This window comes from Hibiscus syriacus, unplaced genomic scaffold, assembly GCF_006381635.1.
Source record: "Hibiscus syriacus cultivar Baekdansim isolate YM2019G1 unplaced genomic scaffold, ASM638163v2 tig00117040_pilon, whole genome shotgun sequence".
Taxonomy (NCBI): domain Eukaryota; kingdom Viridiplantae; phylum Streptophyta; class Magnoliopsida; order Malvales; family Malvaceae; genus Hibiscus; species Hibiscus syriacus.
In genome coordinates, this window is record NW_024063535.1 from 427,399 (window position 1) to 441,837 (window position 14,439).

Below are 14,439 nucleotides of genomic sequence, written 5' to 3' on the forward strand. Positions count from 1 at the left end.
ACGGTTGCGACAATAACAAAATTTTTTTTTATGTTGTAGATATAAATAAAATTTTAGGGTGGCTAGTGGACATCAACAATAAAATGAACAATTAACATAAAGAAATTCAGATTTTAAGATGTGCATGTAATCAAATTGTAGAAGCTTTGCATCCACCAATTAACTCATATATATATATATATATATATATATAGAGAGAGAGAGAGAGAGAGAGAGAGAGAGAGAGAGAGAGTTAGAATCTATTTATACAATATAATATTTTTTAAAAAAATTCTACTTACACAATATAAAATTCTTTTAATTTTACGTAATATATACAGCGACAGGCAAAGCCACATGCCCATGGTTCATGTTTGTCGCCATTTCTTGCTAGTGGGCTCAACCCATTTTCGAGCCTAGTCCAAACACACAAAAATTCAGGATTTTACATATTGGTACGTCAGTTGGGATCCGGATCCAACTAAATGGAACGAATAAGATTTGATTGTATCTCTCACATTATCGACTATGTAATTAAGGTTTATTTTACATCTTCATATACACAATATATGGAAATGATTTATTCGGGGTACTATTTCTGTTAACATCACATACTATTTGAAAGTATAAATCATTATTATTTCTTTTTATATCAATTAATTGTGCATTTTACCGAAGCAGACCACCGGTGACAGCTAGCCTGCCATGATATATAATCAAAGTAGGTCCATGGTAGATTACCCACAGTAATTATTGCATGGCTAAATTAATTTTGTAAATAGGACCACGGTTGGAATAGTAAATATTTGATGCTTTTCACCTGGACTTGTTTTCTACTGGGAAATTAAACACCGTGTATTAAATTGTTTTTATGGGAGGAGGACCTGCTTGCCAACATTAATTAAAGGGTTATTAAGTATTAGGGTTTATGGTATAGAGAGATGAAAATAAATCAATGCAAAAGTATAAAACATCTTGAATATTTGTATGAATTACCGTCTCTCTGTTTATTTACATGGAGATTTCGAATATTCTTTTATTTTTGCATTATTATTATTATTATTATTATTTATTATTATTATTATTATCAAACGCCACCAAACTGGGTGAAAAAGATTAAACATAAAATTGGAGTGGTGTACCAACAGTAGATATCGTAATAACAATTTAATAAAATTTACTTTTAGCTTGGTCAAACATTATAATCTTATATTTTTGAAAAAAAACCCAATAATGTAATGTAATATTTCTATTAATATATTAAATAATTTTACATTTTAAAAAAATATCTTAAAAATAATCTTACTGCAAATCAAAATACCAAATCTTCTAAGACTTTGTGTCCTATAAGTATTTATACTCCTTGGGCCTACCGCGTCCTAGGTCAATTAGCCATAATTTTTTAAACGTGTAACATATGTATTTGTAATTTTTTTTAATAATCTTTGTAATTTTTTTTTAATAATCTAAAGTAATTATACGATAATATTTGTTCAAAAATACTCACTTTAACTACTAAGGCCACTTTGATGGGTTCATATATATTGATAATATTTATTCAAAATCATTTTTAACCCTTAACAATGCATATACACCATGCAAAAACAGTTGTTCGAACTCGTGACCACAAAAAAAAAAACATTGTCCTTAACCATTTAAGTCACTCGATGAGTTCATATATATTCGTAATTTTGCTATAAACATGGTGTCAAAATGTATAATTATATGGTATACGTCGAATATAAGCGTATAAGGTGTGTATATAGCGCATTCAAATTCTTAAGCTTTTAGTATTTATTTTGTTGATACATTAATACATAAAATATTATATAGCGGTTAAATAATACTTTTAAAAATCACACACATGAGACTAAATATATTTAGATTTGATCGGTTGATCAAGTTTATTTTTATTCTCATATTTTTTTTAGGTTATGGTTTTAGACCTACTAAAAGTAATATCATTCCTTCTCCAAAAGTCTTTTTTCCCTCTCTTTTAAGTAAATTAATATTAGAATTAATATATATATATATATATATATATATATATATATATCACACACGAAAACAGAATATAATAAGCATTTACCATATTTGTCATATTCTATTATACACATGATAAACGCGCCCGAAGTTAATTAGAAATTAAAATAATGAAATTGTTTTTCACTTACCCGTAAACTTTCTTCATTGTTGCACCTCTTTTAACAATGGAATTTGTATATATAGAGATTGCTGGGCTCTCTTCAACGCCACTAGGCTGACCTTTAACACTTCAATTCATGGAGTTGGATCTTGAAAACCCTTTGTTAAACTTCAACTCTTCCCTCTTCCTGCTTGAACCTGATCATATGCCCACACAGAATTACATTAACACTCTGGAAGCTTGTCATCTTCATATTTCGCTCAGACGAGAAGCTATCTCTTCAATCTCACAGGTATAGGTATTTAAATAACTAAACATCTATGTTATTGTGTGTTCATTTTCACTTATGCTGGATTTGCTTTCTGGTTTCAGTTTTCTTGCAAGCTCGGCCTCTTTTCATCGTATCTTGCTATCAATTATCTTGACCCATTTTTATCAAGCCAAACAAAACTGGTTCTGCAGCAACCTCAGACATGGATTTTGAGACTTGTTTCAATCTCTTGTCTCTCTTTAGCCGCCAAGATGACCAAACTAGAGTTCCCTCTCGACGATTTTCAGGTAGATGGGGGCTTCGCGTTTGATGCACAGGCGGTAGAGCGAATGGAGTACTTGATCTTGGGAGCATTAAAATGGCGAATGCGTTCCATTACTCCATTCTCTTTCGTCTCCTTTTTCATTTCGTTGTTCAAGCTCAAAGAAGTTCCAGTAAGTCAAGCCATTAAAGCTCGTGCTCTTCAACTCATCTTCAAAGCTCAAATCGGTATGTTTGTCTACTTCACTTAATATGCCAAAATCTATACTTGTACTTAGCCATTGGGTTTAATTAACAGATACAAAACTTTTGGAGTTCGAGTCATCGATAGTTGCAGCATCTGCACTTCTCTTTGCTAGCCATGAACTCTTTCCCTTGCAATTCCCAAGCTTTAGAAAAGCAATTTCCAGTTGTTCATATGTAAATAAGGTAAATAATATAGTTTTCCATTAAACATTGCTTTGAACATGAAGATCATGATTTGTTTTCCCAATGGGTTAACAGCTAATTGGCTGCAGGAAAACATGATAAAATGCTTCAATTCGGTGCAAAAGATAGCGAAGGAGGGCTACGAATCTATATTAGATATGGTTTCGAACTCCAACACGCCGGTCAATGTGTTTGACCGACATATTTCCAGTTCGGGAAGTGAAATGAGCACCGTCGGTGCAACCGCCGTTATTTCCATGACACAGAGAGACATAAAGAGAAGAAAAATTAATGATTACGGAACAATTATCAAAGGCTCCACTTCTCTCAGGTCCAAATCAAAAGTTCTAATCTATGGACCATTGTAAAAGTGACCTTAGTGTCACGGACTTAGCCTAGTTGGTTTGGTTGCTAATCCGTGCGGCACTCGAAAGGGATACTTCCCAACTAAGTCAGTCTTTATCTCGTATATCTGATCAAACAGAAACAAACATCACGTTAGATCTTTGTAGCCACATGGTCCTTTGACCAATAATCCGATTCCATGAGGCATAGCGGATGCATCTCTCAACTCCCGGACTTCTCCGAGAGAAAAATATTTTATTAATAAAAAGAAACATCGGGTTACAGAAGACTCACCCACACCATCGATTAGGCCGTAGGGGTGGCCCTCGATGGTGTTCACAAGACACACACCTTTACCTGTGGATCAACCCAAACTCTGCCGGCTTTCCACCCCCTACATATATGCGAAAACAAAATAACAGAAATGCTATCTATAGACGTTGAAATGCTTGAACAGGGGACAACAAGTCATACCCCCACTCCATACCTAAAACATTGAAATGCTTGAAAAGAGGACAAGTTTATTCTACCTTGCCACTAGGCCCTATACAGGGTTGGCCTTGGTGTGCCTACACGGTTGTGGACCCATAAAAGGGACGGCCACGACAATCTCCCCCACCTAATTTGTCGACGTTCTCATCGACTGCATGGCTCGGAACTCTTCAATCTTCTGTTTGAATGCCCTGAGATCATACTCTCTTTCCCAAGTGTTCTCTTCCTGATCAAAGCCTCCCCACTTGACTAGATATTGTCGTCTTTGTTTTCCGCCCACCTTAACAATTCTTCCTGCAAGAATCTCTTCAACATGACGCTGTGAGGGTGGTTGCGTACCAATCGACTCTCTGGCAGGCATACTCTGATTAGTGACATTAGGATCGGTGTGAAACGGCTTCAGATTGCTCACATGGAAGACAAGGTGAACTCTCATCCAAGTAGGAGGGTCAACCTTGTACGAAGCATTCCCTACCTTTACTACTATCGAGACTGGACCCTCGTACTTTCGCACCAAGCGATGATCCCTCTGGTGTAAAAATCTACGTTGTTCTGGCATCAACTTGACAAGCACCAAATCCTCAACCTGAAAGTGTAGATCTTGTCTGTTACGATCTGCGCATTTCTTCATACGTTTCGTTGCTTTCTGCAAGGAAGCCTTGGCAATCTCTATATTCTGCTTCCACTCCCCCACAAAATTTGAGGCACGGGGGCATATTCCTTGAGAGGTCTCATCCATAATATGTGGGAGTCTTGGCTGCTGACCTGTCACCAGTTCAAAAGGGCTTTTATTAGTAGATGAACTCTTTTGTGAATTAAAACATAACTGCGCCACATCCAATAATGGATGCTAGTTCTTCTGATTGGCCTGAATGAAGTGCCTCAGGTACTCCTCCAATAGTCCATTAAATCGCTTAGTCTGTCCATCTGTTTGAGGGTGGTAACTTGACGAAAAGTTGAGTTGTGTCCCCATTAACTGGAACAATCCCTTCCAAAATTTCCCAATAAATCTTTCATCTCGATCACTGACTATGCTCTGAGGAATGCCCCAATATTTCACCACGTGTTTAAACACCAACCTAACAGTCTCTTCCGCCGAACAATACTTCGATGCCAGTATAAAAGTGGCATACTTCGAGAACCTGCCCACTACCACCAGAATTGATCCAAGATCTCATACTCGAGGCAAGTGTGATATAAAATCCAAGGAGACACTCTCCCAAGGTCGAGTGGGTACCGGTAGTGGCTCGAGCAACCAGGCAGTACTCTGTCGATCTACCTTATCTTGTTGACAGATAAGACATGTCTTGGTGTAATCCATCACATCTTGTTATTTGAGGCCAATAATACCCTTGTCCCAACAAAGCAACAGTACGTCTCCAACCGGGATGTCCAGCCCATGGGGTATCATGACATTCCTTTAACAACTTTTGTCGCAGATTCCCAGCTTGAGGAACAAACATTCGTGGCCCCTTTGTCATCAATAAACCATTTTCTATCCAAAAGCATTTCGAAACACCCTTTTTAACCAACTCCATGAGATCCACCACTTGCGGATCTTGCTTGGAAAAGTTCACAATGAGTTGACGAATTTCATTGGACACTCTACTAGTGGATATATGGGCCACACATCGGAGTGCTGCCAAATCTGCCCTGCGACTCAATGCGTCAACGACCTGATTATTTTCCCCCGCCTTATGCTCAAAGCGAAAGTCAAACTCGGCTAGAAACTCTTGCCATGTAGCTGCTTTGCTGTCAATCTCAGTTGTGTCAGGAAGTGGCTAACTGCTGTATTATCGGTCTTTACCACAAATTTGGACCCAACAAATAGTGGCTCCAAGTCCTCAAATAATGAATTACTGCGAGAAGTTCTTTCTCTGGAGACGTATACCTCGCTTCAGTTTAATTTAGCTTCATACTCTCAAACGCCACAGGATGTCTGTCCTGTAAGAGTACCCCTCTAATTGCATAGTCAGATGCGTCTGTCTCTACTTCTAGAGGTTTTTCCAGGTCCGGCAAGGTAAGAACTTGTTAACTGATTACCACATTCTTTAAATCATCAAAGGCCTCTTGACAGTCCTTGGACCAAACCCACTCACAACCTTTCTTTAGCAAATCAGTGAGTAATTTTACTCTACGGGAATAACCTTCCACGAATTGTCTATAATAATTGGCCAAACCGAGGAAAGATCTAAGCTCACTAACATTTTGTGGGGTCGGCCACTCCTGGATAGCCTTCACCTTCTCCTTATCCATACGAATGCGCCCTTGCTCAATGATGTGGCCTAAAAATTGGACTTGTGTTTAGGCAAAAGCACATTTCTCTTTCTTCACAAACAACTGATTTTCTTGTAATCTCATCAGCACCAACCGAATATGCTCCAGGTGCTCTTCCATAGAAATGCTAAATATCATTATATCGTCCAAGTTGATGACTACGAATTTATCGAGATAGTAATGGAACACCTGGTTCATTAACGTGCAGAAAGTAGCAGAAGCATTGGTTAGTCCAAAAGGCATAACAAGAAATTCAAATGCTCCATACCGAGTTACACATATCGTTTTTGGCTCATCCCCTTCGGCCACTCTCACTTGATGATATCCCGACCTGAGATCCAACTTCGTGAAATACTTAGCATTACTCAGCTGGTCGAACAAATCGGCGATCAACGAAATAGAATATTTATTCCTGACAGTCACTTTGTTTAATGCTCTATAATCAACACACAATCTCAAACTCCTATCATGTTTTTTCTAGAATAACACAAGCGCCCCAAAAGGTGACTTCGAGGGTCGAATAAATCCTGCTTGGAGTAACTCATCCGATTGTTTCCTCAACTCTGCCAACTCTGGAGGACTCATCCGATACGGGCACTTCGCAAGAGGTTTTACTCCCGGGATTAATTTAATCTCATGGTCCACCAACCGTCTCGGGGGCAACTCTTTTGGCAATTCACCTGGCATTATATCCTCAAAGTCTCTCAACACTTCTTGAACATTCTTTGGCACCGTGCCATGATTGGCATCCTCTTTGGAAATTGGAAAGACTAAGAAGGAATGCTCCCTTTTTTCACCCCTTTCTTAAATTGGATAGCAGACAATATCTTCTTCCCAAGACGAGTGAGAATCGTAGCTGGTACCGCACATGGTTGCTCCCCCATGAACATTAAACAACTTTATGTCGGGGCAGGAATCACTTGGGCTGCCATCATAAAATCGAGCCCTAAGACCACGTCAAAATCATCCATGTGGGAAATAGTGAAATCTACACTTCCTTCTTAAGCCCCAAGTTTGATACTGACCCTCTTCATACCTCCACATATCATTGAAGCAGCGGAGTTAACTGCTTTCATTTGTCCCACCTCCTTGGTGATAATCAACTCACATTTCTTAGCTTCCTCTGGAGAGATAAATGTATCTGTGGCTCCCGTGTCGACTAGAGCTTTAGAGGTTTTCCCATTTGTTGAGATGTTCACATACATCAATCCCCTTTCTGGATCTTTCCTTAAGTTACTCAACTGAGACTGTAATGCAGTTATGAATCGGATGGAGCCCGTTCTAGCTGGATTAGGCTTGATATCTCCCGTGGGAGCGTTTACTCGTTCTCCGTCCTTTGTTGTTGCCACCATAGCATTAAAAGTACTTCATTGTGGACACTCTGTAACCCGATGAGGTTCATTGTAAATAAAATACCTCAATGAGGGTTTATTCCCTCAATTGCTCGATCCAGGACTAGTAGGGACTCTATTTTGAGCGGGGTCCCTTCCAGGGAATCTTCTATTCGCTCCCCAACTCGATGTCTTCTCCCCTCGAGCCAACTTGTTCTCACTAACCTGTTGGGTGTTAGCTCCACTCGTAGAAGGCATCTTGCGCTTTCCAGGATGATCATTGTAATCATTAAGGCACTCAGCAGCAGCTATCGTTACTGTAAAATCTTGAACCTTCTGTCTCTGTAACTCGAGTCTAGCCCACGGCTTGAGTCCTTCAAGGAAATGAAACAACTTATCCCTTTCCAAAATATCCTTTATATCCAACATCAAAGTTGAGAACTCTCTCACATACTCCCGTATAGTCCCTGTATGGGATAACTCCCTTAACTTCTTACGAGCGTTGTAATCTACATTCTCGGGGAGGAAGGAGGTCTTCAACTCATTCTTCAACGCATCCCAAGTCGTAATGGAGCACACCCCATCTTTAAACTTGGATCGCCACCATAACTTAGCGTCACCACCTATATACATCGAAGCCATCGCCACCTTAACTTCATCAGAATCCGTGCGCATAGCCCAAAAATACTGCTCTATGTCAACCAAGAAATTCTCAAGCTCTTTAGCATCCCTCGCTCCATCAAAGCGTTGAGGATTGTGGATATTGGCTCGTACGCCCACTCTTTCAATAGGTTTTCGGTCAAACTAGCTACAGTTGCCTGAAGCACACTGACTTGAGCCTTCAGCTCATCATACCCAAGTTGTATAACACCTATGGCATCTCTTGCCTCATTGCCCAAATCAGTCACTATCTTGAGCAAATCCTCTAGGGTCTCCTCAACTCTCCTCATACGATCACCAGAGATCATATGAGCTCTAAGGGATGCTAGTGCGGCTTCGATCTATTCTAGCTTTCGTCGATCAACTGAACCAGTCTCCTGTACAACCGGCTCGATAGCTTCTTGCTCTACACCTCTATGAGAGCTTGTCGATCCTCCATTTCGTGTGCGAACCATTCTCGGTACAATCGGCTCAGTAGCTTCCTGCTCTATACCTCTGTGAGAGCTTGTTGCTCCACCATTTTGTGTGCGGACCATTCTCTATAACTCACTGGCGCCTCTATGCCTGCAACACAAATAAGCACAATAGTGCCCAAATTAGGAAGGAAAAGAGCACCGCTGTGCTTGAATTAACGATTGAGCACCTTTGTGCTTCAACCGAGAGTTGACACCTCTGTGTAACTAAAAGTGATTGAGCACCTATGTGCTTCAATCGAGAACTGATACCTCTGTACAGTTAAAAAAGACTGAGAACCTCTGTGCTTCAGCCAGGAGCTGACACCTCTGTGCTTCAGCCAGGAGCTGACACCTCTGTGTAGCTAAGACTAATTGAGCACCTATGTGATGTGCTTCAATCGAGAACTGACACCTCTGTGCAGTTAAAAAAGACTGAGCACCTCTGTGCTTAAGTCTAAAATCTGGCACCTCTGTGCATTAGAATGATTGAGTACCTCTGTACTATAATCTAACTCAAACACCTCCATGCTTTTACAACCGACCGAGCACCTCTGTGCTGCGATCTACAGCCACGCACCTTTGTGCTAGGTTTAGCATTTGTGCACCACTGTGCAACAAGCAAGTAACAAGCACTATCATGCTTGACTCAACAAAATGAGCACCTCTGTGCTTCTAGTAAACGAACACGCACCTCTGTGCTCTGATACCAAGTGTCACAGACTTAGCCTTGTTGGTTCGGTTGGTAATCCGTGCGACACTCGAAAGGGACGCTTCCCAACCAAGTCATCCTTTATCTTGTATAGTTGATCAAACAGAAACAAACATCACGTTAGATCTTTGTAGCCATATGGTCATTCGACCAATAATCTGAGCCCGTGGGGCATAGCGGATGCACCTCTCAACCCCCGGACTTCTCTAAGAGAAATATGTTTTATTAATAAAAAGAAACATCGGGTTACAGAAGACTCACCCACATCATCGATTAGGCCATAGGGGCAGCCCTTGATAGTGTTCACAAGACACATACCTTTACCTGTGGATCAACCCAAACTCTGCCGGCTGTCCACCCCCTACATATATGCGAAAACAAAATAACAGAAATACTACCTATAGACGTTGAGATGCTAGAACAAGGGATAACAAGTCATACCCCCACTCCTTACCTAAAATATTGAAATGCTTGAAAAGAGGATAAGTTTATTGTACCCTGCCACTAGGCCCTATACAGGGTTGACCTTGGCGTGCCTACCCGGTTGTGGCCCCATAAAAGTGGTCACGACAATAGCACCCCCTAGTTTTCCTTAATTCCTTGTGCAAATAACAGAGGAACAGAACAAAATATTGAGAAAATGAAAATGAAGGAATGGGTGCCAGAGATGAATATGGGAGCTTGATGTTTCGTTCATGGCTACTGGCTATTGTATGCCCCAATCTCTACTAGGCTAACGTGCCTTGCAATGGCTAATCCGTTGTATTTGTTTGTTGGAAATGGAGGGAGGAAAAATCGAAAGATTGAATTTTGCTTCCTTTTGACAAGGCTTACCATAATAAATGAGCAACATTGCGCCAACGGCTCCCCACGGTTGGTTGTTGGTACTGAAATTTTAAGAGGTGAAATTTCTAAAATTTAAAGAGAGGTGAAAATATATTATTAAAAAATATACAAAATATAAAATATATTATTATTTGAAATTTTTAGAATACAAACTAAGTGACTTCTGTGGTAAAAGAATTGTTCTTATTTTTTAATGTGTGCAAGTTGTCAAAACCTCACCTGCACAGTTACAAATAATGATCCCTGGAGTGGCTTTATGCAGGGATGGATCGATGGGGTGTTAGGGTGCGATCACATTCTCTAAAAAAATTAATTTTTTTATATATTAAGTTTTATTTTATTTTATATGAATTATTTAATTTTATACATTTGAAATTTTATAATCTCGCACTATTAAATTCTTAATATAATTTTTCATATTTGTATTCCCTAACAAAAATTCTTGTATCCGGCCGCATCAACATGAATCTTCACAAAATTATAAGCAGGAGGGACCGTATTAGTGTCCTTCTCATGCAACGCTTTGCCACGAGCATTCCAGCTAACTAAAAATTATCCTATTAGTCACTCAGTTATTGGTTCTAGGCTTTTTTAGTCACCGAACTAAAAATATCGTAAATTTAATTACTAACGTTACAAATTAATTAAGTTTAATCAGCGGCTGTTAAGATGATAGTAAAGTTATTGACGTGGCAGTTTATAAATTAACATAATAACATATTTAGTCCTTAATATTTATATATTCTAACAATCTGATCTTGATTTTTAATAATTTAATAAATTTAACTTTTTAATTTTGTAAATTTTAACAATTTGGTCTGAAAAAACTACTTCACATTTATAAATTTTATCAATTTGATCTAAATTTAATTCCCTTCTCTCAAATTAACCTTAGCCGGTATCAACTAAAATATATAAAAAAATATTTTACCTGAACTCAAAAACATCTTTGGTGGTGTATATGACTTCTTGGGGGTTGTTATTCTGAAATTTAGTGATATAATAAGGGTACAAATGTAAAAAAAACAAGACTTTTGGTGTTATACAATAATTACAATATGTTTCTTTTTTCAATAATGTGAAGTGATTGCACGATAGTATCTGTCCAAAATCTTTTTTTTTAATTAATCACTAGTATCTGATTTATTGATTGACTAATCTAAATCGGGTATTGTAGAGGCGAGGGCGACCCTCCCAACCCAATTTGCTCTATTTGCAAACGCCATGATTCGAACCCCTAACCTTGCTTAAGGGACCTAGTGCCTCATCCCACTAAACCAACTGGTTGTTGGTGTTCAAAATCTTTTTTTAACCATTAACAACACATATCTTGCATACGTAACTGCTCGAACTCAGAGCCTCTAACTCTAGGAAGAATAATATTTATCTTTACCACTGATGTTACTTGATGGATTACAATAATTACAATATCTAAATATTAGAGATTAAATATATTATTATAACGAGGGTTAGAATCTTAAAAACAACAACCAAAACGTTGGGTGAGAACGTTGAATAATCAAATGAATACATGTATCACATGCAAATAGACCAAAATTCTACTAAAAATACTACATAGCTTGCTTTAGTTAACTAATCACGACAGTGTGATGGACCGAGTCTTTGAGTCAATTCATATATTCTACTATTTATTTTTTCTGCTGACATAAGGAATTCCTAAGAAAACATACGTGAACATGGACTTACCCATGTATATTATTGTTTCATCATACATTAAATATTCCACCGACCTTCTCTGTAATCAACTGGGATCTTCCCTACCATTTCTCCGAAACCATCATGGCGACGTACACATCTCATAACATGCAATTTTAGGTGAAAAATATCTACTATTCTTAATTATCATGCCAGGCAATTATATTACACAGATAATAATATTAAAAAAAGTAATTAATTTATAATTTTCAAAATGATTTATCATAACGTAAATAAAAATTAATCTAAATTTAAAAATGAATAATAATTTAAGTAAGAAAAATAATATTTATTCAAAACAAATAATATATATTCATTATTTTTATTTAATAATAGTTTCTATTGACAACTTGTGGTTATGCGATTGTGTTTAAGAAAAAGACGTATTTGTGGGTGCATCCAAACGTACAAGGTTGAATAAAGTAGTAGCTATATAAATCTAATATGATGTTATATTGCTTATGCATGCACGACGTTGTATAAATCTAATATGAGATTCAGCTGTTTTTCTCTTTATTTATTTTCAATAATAGAGTCATTTATATCTTTATTAAAAAACACACACACAAGCGATCGGGTATTGGTTATTCACCTTAATTTATTGTAATTTGTTAGTTTAAAATTTTAACTAATAGTTTTATGTAAATAAAAGATAAAAAATTCGTTACTTTGCATTATAATACAAAAAATACACCACCCCAAAGATCTCATTAAAAAACCTCTCTAATCTTAAGTAGAGGAAAAAGAGTAAATCTTGGGATGGAAGAAGGTCCAACATGAACCCAGGAACAACAAGAACAACAACAACAACAACCGGGAACAACACCACTAGAACAGTCCGAAACAAACTACAACATTGTAGCTACACACTACCCCGAATGAAAACCAAAAAGGAACAACACACATCCAAAACAAAAAGCAAACCCAAGCTACAAACAAAACCACGCGAAACGTTGCCCTCGCTTCATTATTCTATCTCCGACCAATCAGTAACGAACTCCAATCACAATAAACCAGGTAGGACTACCGGGAATGCGCTAATTCCACCATGCATGTTTTTACTGCAAAAATCCTCCACCCACTGCTAAATAAACATCAGAGGCCCACCACGTGCGTCACCAACCTGAAAATAATGTCCAACAAAATCAAATGATAAAAAGAAGTGGTGTACTTTGTGTATTCTAATGCAAAGTAATAATTTTTTTTTAAAAAAAAATCAAATGATAAAAAGTTTGATAAAATTTGAAGCTTAAATTATATAAATAGAAAAGTGATGAGATAGTATTACTCACAATTAAATTTTTTATTAAAGTTAATTTAAAATATAATCGAGATTTATTGAAGTATGAGAAAGAAGGAAGTCTTAGATTTTTGGTTGTTTGTTTATTTCATTAGATTTTCATTATCCGTTAAAGATAAGAAGAAAAACTCTTTACGACCCCACACATGACATCAAACAGTAAGATAAACACCCAAGAAACCTGGTTATGTTACTGTTTTTAATCAATCAGAGGTTGAACCCTTCAAGCTCGTAGAAACCGAAAGGGTATAAGACTTCATCGTCGAGTAATGGAAACTCAGCCCACATATCACTCCACGTGTCATAGCTATCGGAGAAGAACGGTTCCGTCCAGAAACTTCCACTATCCGCCTCGTATGCTTCAAACAAATTGTTATCTGAAACTGGGTCTAATCTTCTGGATTCAACTGTATTGGTATCTGCAGTGATGGAGGAGTTTTGATTGCTCGAGGCTGGTTGTGGGGATGACAGTGAGCTTTCAAGAATCAAAGGAGGATTTGGGGAACTGATTACAAGACGATTGGCGTTGTTGTTTAGCTTTGTTCCTTGTATCTCCGGATCTTCATTCTTATCTTTCCCATCTTTTGGTGTTGAAGACTTTTGTTTAAACCGCTTCTTCAGAGTTGTGTGCCAATGGTTCTTTACTTCATTGTCTGTTCTTCCAGGTAACTCTGCTGCAATGGCAGACCATCTGCGTAGTAAAACCGCTAATTATGAAAATGGTTTTTAACAAATATGAATTTATGGCTCAAATGCAAGTGCTGCAAGTACCTGTTTCCCAGTGACTCATGTAATCTGATGATAGTCTCTTCTTCTTTCCTGCTGAAATTTCCTCTCTTGATATTAGGCCTTAGATAATTCAACCATCTCAGCCTGCAACTCTTTCCGCACCTTGCCAGACCTGAAACCCACAAAATCAAACATCGAATTATGCGTGTTGGTAAAGAGTACCGCTGCAAAATAATACGGTTAGCATTGACTAGCGAGGTATACTGGCTAGCTTACCGGCATACTTGGGAAGCTGACGCCAATTCCAGCAGCCATATCGGGTAACATAAGCCGTTAGTTTTCGATCTTCCTCAGGTGTCCAGGTTCCTTTCCTCAGTCCAGTTTTATCACAGCAAGGTGTTCTCACCATCTTTTCCCTCTCTTCTGTTTTTTTTAACGATCTCCCTTGACACCAGTCACGAGTCTTCAAAGTGGCAGCTATTTATAATCTACC

The 14,439-nt window shown here is 38.0% G+C and overlaps 1 protein-coding gene and 1 pseudogene across 1 annotated transcript; one reads left to right on the top strand and one right to left on the bottom strand.

The window, feature by feature from the left end:
* Positions 1-2,261: 2,261 nt before the first annotated feature.
* LOC120197031 lies at positions 2,262-3,480 on the top strand (annotated as a pseudogene).
* Positions 3,481-12,898: 9,418 nt separating this feature from the next.
* LOC120197043 (transcription factor MYB4-like) lies at positions 12,899-14,439 on the bottom strand. The gene is made up of 4 exons (XM_039198683.1): positions 14,223-14,439; positions 13,989-14,118; positions 13,399-13,908; positions 12,899-13,040 (listed from the first exon to the last, which is right to left on the bottom strand). Exons 1-3 carry the CDS (start codon positions 14,353-14,355, stop codon positions 13,425-13,427), a joined length of 747 nt encoding a protein of 248 aa, XP_039054614.1. The 5' UTR covers positions 14,356-14,439; the 3' UTR covers positions 12,899-13,040; positions 13,399-13,424.